We start from the raw sequence: 7194 nt of genomic DNA on the forward strand, positions 1-7194 counted from the left end.
TCCTCTGGGTCTCCCACGTGGGTTCAGGGGCCCAAGCACTTGGTCCATCTTCCACTGCTTTCCCAGGCCATAGCAGAGTGCTGGATTGGAAGAGTTATCAAAAGTCTCAAGAAAAAAGTCATGATCATTTCTTGTGCAGTGCAAAAGATGGTCCTAGTGTCTACCTTCTTTGACCACGTATTTGTGCCAATACATGGATAGAGTGTTTTATCTAAACTCTTGATCTGCACAATGATTCCTAATTTTATTTTAAATTCATATATTAGATAAATAGACCTTGCACTTATATATATATATATATATATATATAATACATATATATATAATCTTGTTTATTTGGATAATGAATGTTCTTCCCCCTAAATATGAATGACCCCTGGGTATACTCTTTTTTTTTTTTTTTTTTTTTTGACAGCCAGAGTGGACAGTGAGAGAGAGAGAGAGACAGAGAGAAAGGTCTTCCTTTTGCCGTTGGTTCACCCTCCAATGGCCGCCACGGCTGGCGCGCTGTGGCCGGCACACCGCACTGATCCGATGGCAGGAGCCAGGTACTTATCCTGGTCTCCCATGGGGTGCAGGGCCCAAGCACTTGGGCCATCCTCCACTGCACTCCCGGGCCATAGCAGAGAGCTGGCCTGGAAGAGGGGCAACCGGGACAGAATCTGGTGCCCCGACCGGGACTAGAACCCGGTGTGCCGGCGCTGCAAGGTGGAGGATTAGCCTAGTGAGCCAAGGTGCCGGCAACCCTGGGTATACTCTTAAAAATCAGGGGTTGAATAACAAAGCTAAGGAACATAACAATTAGCATAGAGATCACATTATGAGAAGTGCTGCTTGTTCTCATTACTTCTTTTCCAAGATGTAACTTTGTATAATTCAAGGGGTTCATTTACAAAATCATCCTCCAAAAATCTCAGTGACTGAGCAAAGCAAAGATTTGTTTCTTTCCTTCAATCCCAGTCTAATTTTACTTAGCTAGGAGGAAGAGCTCTGCTCCAGTATGTCACTCAGAGACCCAGGCTCATTCATCCAATGGCCATCTTCTTGCATTTCAGGTTCTTTGCTGGATTTTCTGCATCTGCTAAAATAAAGAGGATAATTATGCAGAAAGCACCTTATTGTCAGATATGGACATGGAAAACATTATTTTTACCCATATTCCCTTGGCTAGAATTCAGTCACATGGTACCATAGCTGTAAGATGGAACTTAAATGTGTGTATAGATAGCAAAGGTATTAGGGAATGGTGAACTCATATCACGTCCTTGCATAGCTTTTATCTCTTCATCTCGCTCCACAGAATCTTCTCCCTCTAAAGGAAAAGCCATTGGAAAAGTAGAGTTGAAACGAAAGATACTCCAAAATATGCTTATAAGTTTTAACAAATATTTTATTATTTCTGAAAAGGTGATTAACTATAATCTGGACAGAGTAATTTTTGTGTGCACAGTCAGTTTCTCATGGTTTTGGACTTCTCTGTGAATACACCATATGTTCCAAAAATAATTAGCCTGTGTTTAATATGAATCCAGAGAATTGTAGTCAATAAACTAAGTTCTTGAATAGCATTACCATAAGAATATTTCTTAGTATTTGAGAGCTCTGCTTGTAGTTTAGTGGTGGTGTGTTTGTCACAATAAACATTTCTCATAAATCTGGGTTTTGATAGACACACTTACACACTTGTTTCAAAAAATAACTCAATGGCCTGTCGAGAGAAAGCTTTAATGTTACTCAGTTTGAATAACATGTGAGGGAAGAAAATTTCAGACAAATTCTTCAGAGTACAAGTACGCTGTACCCATAGCTAATATATGAGTATAATGCCTTTCACTTTGTATCAGAGGGAAGAAATAGCCTCTTTGCATATTATATTTAGTTAATGCTAGAACAATACACTCTGAGACAGTGACCACTAACTATATGTGCCTATTTAAATTTAAATTAATAAAATTACAAAGTGAGTTTTTTCCTTTGGCCACATGTCAAGTGTAGGTGTGGCTGCCATATTGCACAGGGAAGACATAGACCATTCCTATCAACACTGCAGTAGTCTCCAGATAGTTTTCCAACCCATAACCATGTACGAGGAAGAAACAGAGACAAAGAGCTCTGATCAGGATGGGTGTTCAGGGCAGGCAATGTGTACATGCTTGCCTGTTCCTCTTACCTATTTGCTTTCTTTTTTTTTTTTTTATTCATCAACAAATCTGGTTCTGTTCAATTCAGTACATTAAAAAAGAAATCAAGCTTAAAAATTGAGTGTCTGCTTTGATGACTAGAGCACAGTGGCTGGCTCATTGGGGACTTCTATTTATTGCTCGCACTAGCATCAAGGCTATTAAAACTATTCAAAAGAAAGCCTCTCTGTTTGGTGTGAATATGTATAATAAATTAATACATTGCAATCAAATCTATAATATTTAAATAGCAAAATATGTCTATACTCTCCATATAAAAACCAATTAAATAGACTACTGAAGTCAGCTTCTCTCTCTCCTTTCCATCTACCCTCACACATCCTTATTTATTATTATTATTTTTTTTGGTTCCTGGAACATTCCGATTTTTTTTTACAAGCTAACAAGTTTGATGTGGCTCTGTGTCTTATTCCCTTCCAGGCTTGCAGCTGTTTTGGCAACAGAAGAAAAAATCCCCATAACAAATCAAATAAAAGCCCTTTCTGTGAAGAAGAATTGAAAACAGCAGGCCTCAAAGAGGACTGCACATGAGTTGCCTTGTTCTGGCTTTCAACACAACTCAAATCAGAAACACATTACCATAATCTGAAACAGCCCACTGCTAACACAAGACAGATGGTGGGTAATAACCCATGCATCATTAATAAATAAATTCCAGCATTAAAGGCTTTACAAAGTATGACAACATTATCTGGGCACAATTACTGCCCCTCTCCCACCCCCTACATCATTTCAGTGTGTTATGGGCTATGCTAGGTTTATTTTTATTTTTTTTCCCTCCAACGCCATGGATCTGAAGGAAGTTTAAATACGACACAAGTTTTAACCAGATGAAACCTATCTCAGTGTACAAGACAGGTCTGAAACTCCATAAGGGAAAAATAAAATAGCTGCCAAAGTGTAATAGCTCACATGTTCTGCCTTGGATCGGCCCACAGCAATTTACTGCGCCGCCCTCTGTGGGCTGGCCTCACTCTTTCTGGTACGCCTCTATGCCTGTATCACACTACACACTCCAAGCAAGAATCTTGGCCTCAGATTTGCCACAAAGCTGAAAGATACATGTGCAATTTCTCAGCTTTCCTTTTGCAAACGATACCATCTGTCTCTTTTTCCCTAGCTCCCCCCACCAAGTGGGAAGAAAAAAGCAAGCTCTGATTAGATTGAAGAGGGAGTGAGAGAAAGAATTTAACTCTATAAATATTTGAAACTTGAAAAAAAAAATCAAATGCACAGAGACACCAATTACTTTGATTTGTTTGTCCAAAGGGATGTTTTGTTTGTTCAAGGAACTAATGGTGATCCTCCAGGCTGTGAGGCGTTTAGGAAGATAGGAATGAGGCAGAGCACTGTGCAGCATTCTGGGGATGTTCTCCAGGGTTCTGCAGAGCAGTGCTGTGTTCCTTGGAAGCCGAGGTGGTCACTTATTCTGCACATAACTGTAAGGCAAAAATTAAGCACGGTACTGGGCATAGGTCTAGAGAAATACAAGGTTTAACACAGCAAATATCTAATTTTCTTTCTTTTATATCTAAGAACTACATAGGAGAATGCTTCAAAAGTTTGTGAAAAAGTGGATTAAGAGATACGTTTATTTTAGTGCAAAAAGTTCTGAAATCCCTGCATACAACGGGTCTTCGAAAAGTTCATGGAAAGCACATATTATGAAAAAAAACTATCCATGAATTTCAAACATTTTTTGCACCCAAACTTATCATTTTATTCCATTTTCCATGAACATTTTGAAGTACCCTTGTTATTTCTTCTCAAAAATCGGCTATATACAAGCATTTTGGTTGAACATACCAGTAGGAAGTTTTTAATGAAAGAGGTAAACTATGTTACATTAACTCATTTGAGAGGTAAAGAACAAGGCACAAAGAAAATAATACATTGTAAATTGGTGAAGCCTACTTTACTAGGAGGTCAAGTGAAAATATCTCTAAGGCATCATCCAGTGGTCCAGGTGGTGAGTCACATGGATGTGACTTACTGTGGAAACAGAGTGGCTTCTCCTGGTCCAGGATCTTTGGTGGAAAAGCACAGGAAGAGAAGGAAGAGATCTCTGGAACAGTTGCCGCATTCCCTTTGGCTCACAGAGAGCTTTCTTGCCACTTAGTCTCACGTGAAGGCTGATCTGCAAGACTTTCCTGATTAGCATTTAATCTTTGCCTCCCTGTCCTTTTCTTTCCCGAACTTGAATCAACATTTTTATGGGTACATGTGTATCTACTTTCTCTTAATTGACTGTGTGTTTATCTTATTTCCTCCATTAAATTGTGAGATTCCTGAGGGTAAAAACCGTGTCTAATCTATACTCTAAATTCCCCTTAGCACCCGGCACAGAACACTGCCCTTTGGCTAAATGAAATCACAACTCAGAGTGAGACGCCAGGGCCTCTGGCAGTGCAGACTTGGATGGAGTCTATGAGTTCCAGGTGAGTCTGATCCAAGGCGGCTTTTCTTTGAGCTCTCTCCAGCTTTTTCTGGGAACAGCTGCTGAGGGATGGTCAGAAGGAGGTGAGTTAAGCTTTAATTGGTTCCTGAGGTCTGCAATTTCCTTTGTGATCTGAACATGATGGAGGGAATTTGAAATGGACTCTGATATTGAATCAGTAAACAGAGAATGGAGCAAAAAATTAGATTGATCAAGAGACTTTCTAAAAACAGCACACTCTATAAAAGTAAGGATTATTTCTCAGAAAAATCTTAGTGTGTTTCCAACTTTGGAATTTTTGATATCACATCTGATAGTTTCTCTAGTTTCTCAGTTTCTCTGATAGTTTTCCTAAGCAAAACAGTTTAGTAGGCTATGATTTCTACTTTTTTCTTCTTCTTTTCTTCCTTTCCTCCTTCCCCTCCCCCTCCCCCACCAGCCTCTTCCCCTCCTCCTCCTCCTCCCCACCCCTCCCACCTCCTCCTCCTCTTCCTCCCACTCTTCCTCCTTCTTCTTCATCCAGGTACGTTTCTAATTGCTGATTTTAAAGTACAGGCTGTTCAGATTCGTTGCACATTTCTTACATGGATTGCATATTTTTCTGTTGTTTGATTTCCTTATAAATTCTGAATATAACTGCTTTATCAGATAAATAGTTTGCAAATATGTTCTTACATATCAATGTTCACTCAATTTTTGTTCCTTTGCTGTGCTTCATAGTTTGATAGAATCCCATTTGTCTAGTTTTTATTTTGTTGCCTGTAATTTTAGGTTATTACCCAAAATTGTTGCCTAGGCCTTGCTTGAAGTGTTTCTCTATGCTTTCTTCCAGTAATTTCAGGTATTGCATTTAGAGTTTTTTTTTTCTTAAAGAATTTTTTATTTATATAAAGTGAACATATTTCATATCTACAGATTTAAGATCATAGTGACACTTCCCACCCTACCCTCCCTCCCACCAATGATGCCACCCTTCTTCCTCATTCCTTTGTTATTTTTTCTTTTAATTATTTTAAAAGATTTTATTTATTAAGTTGAGGGGTAGAGTTAGACTGAGAGAGACAGAAAAATCTTCCATAAAGAGGAAGAATTACATTTTTGGCTAGTCAATAAAGTAATGATGTTCTAGACATAATGGTTCCTTCAAGATTTCGCTTTAAAAGAAAATTGAAACTTAAAATACTTCATACTGAGATATTCCCCTGTCAGAATATATTTGTCAGAGTGTATTTGTCATCTTGATGGTTAGTTAGGTTTTTGGAGAGCAACAGTCCTACTATAACTCCTTGCCAGTCTTGAAAGGATAGAGATAAAGTGGTAAATGTTGAGAGTAAACATTCATGCCTCTTTTTAGTTAGTTACTCATACGCTTATCTTTTTCTAGCTTTACCAACTACCCTAGGGAAAATACATTGCCAATTCAGATACTGCTTTGGTCACAAATCAAATGAGTGTGCTCAATTGTCAATGAACCTAAATCTAGGTTCCATTTTTGTCTGATCAAAGCAAAACCCTTTGATCAAACTCCCGAGTTCTTTATTTTTTCCAGTGCTTTGATAGTGTTCATAGTTGGTACCAGCACTTTCTCTGAGACCTGATCTGTCTCTCAGAATTTAGATGAGTGGAGAGGAAAGTATGGTGGTCTACAAGGAAGAAAACGAAGCCACAATTGGTGTTAAGTTCCAAGTCTTGTTATAAACTATCTTTTACCAATGTATGTCTTTTATATAAGAAAATTTGAGTTCTGGTCTAGCTGTGAATGAAGTGGTGTTTTAATTCTCATTCTGGTAAAGTGTCTGTGTAGAACCCTCTCAGGAACCTTATAACTGCTGGAACCTCACCATAATTCCTAACAATGTTTGTAATACAGTTTCCTTAAGGTTGGCCTTCTCAGGAGTGATGGAAATAAGGCTGCCAGTTGAAGACAATAAGAAATGGGAGAGAGAGAGAGAGAGAAGGAGAGAGAGAGAGAGAAGTGAAATTATGTTCATATTAGAAAACTTTACCATTCATGTGATAACTTGTTGATTTCTGTGTAAGGAAATTTGGCCAGAATTTCTCAACGTTTCATTTTGCATGGTTTTGTGCTTTCTTACATTTCTTTTGAAGCTTCCTGGGCTTGAAAATTGGGAACTCAAATGAAGAAAAATCTGTTTCTGTGAATTTCCCCATACCAGCCAAGATCCTCTTACATCATCCCTATTTGATCGTGGCTCCAAGGAATGATAGATGGCATCTCTTTCCATCCCTGACATCTCTGTGATGTGGCTTGGGAAGTCAGAATATTATGGACAAATTTCTAGTATCATTTGTTTCAAAATAAAGGCAACATGGACTTATTGTAATCATTAAGTGAGTCATTTTGTTTCTTAAACTTCTTTGCAATTTTATTTGTTGTAGTAAAAATAAGGAAAATACACTTACAGATTATAGGCTACCAATAGGATGGTATTAAAAATAATTATGATTCTGGCATTGCGGCATAGCAGGTAACTTTGCTGCCTACAATGCTGGCACCTCACATGGGCACCATTCATGTCCTAGCTGCTCCACTTC

General features: G+C 38.4%; 1 protein-coding gene and 1 long non-coding RNA gene across 4 annotated transcripts; one reads left to right on the plus strand and one right to left on the minus strand.

Moving 5' to 3' along the window:
• Positions 1-431: 431 nt before the first annotated feature.
• LOC127491295 (uncharacterized) lies at positions 432-4525 on the minus strand. 2 transcript variants are annotated; one of them, XR_016213490.1, is made up of 3 exons: positions 4195-4525; positions 3451-3640; positions 432-1078 (listed from the first exon to the last, which is right to left on the minus strand). It is a non-coding gene; the product is annotated as an uncharacterized LOC127491295 (long non-coding RNA). The 2 variants fall into 2 exon arrangements; XR_016213489.1 differs by having other exon boundaries at positions 432-1081.
• Positions 3538-6964, plus strand: LOC149128696 (uncharacterized). 2 transcript variants are annotated; one of them, XM_089304570.1, is made up of 3 exons: positions 3538-3642; positions 4536-4639; positions 6748-6964. In XM_089304570.1, the coding sequence occupies exons 1-3, from the start codon at positions 3538-3540 to the stop codon at positions 6899-6901; spliced, it is 363 nt and encodes a 120-aa protein (XP_089160696.1). In that variant the 3' UTR covers positions 6902-6964. The 2 variants fall into 2 exon arrangements, 1 of the variants encoding a protein (XP_089160696.1); XR_016213486.1 differs by lacking the exon at positions 3538-3642 and adding an exon at positions 4315-4418.
• The last annotated feature ends 230 nt before the right edge of the window (positions 6965-7194 follow it).

Source organism: Oryctolagus cuniculus, chromosome 1 (assembly GCF_051225735.1).
Source record: "Oryctolagus cuniculus isolate XC-2025 breed Fujian yellow rabbit chromosome 1, ASM5122573v1, whole genome shotgun sequence".
NCBI lineage: Eukaryota > Metazoa > Chordata > Mammalia > Lagomorpha > Leporidae > Oryctolagus > Oryctolagus cuniculus.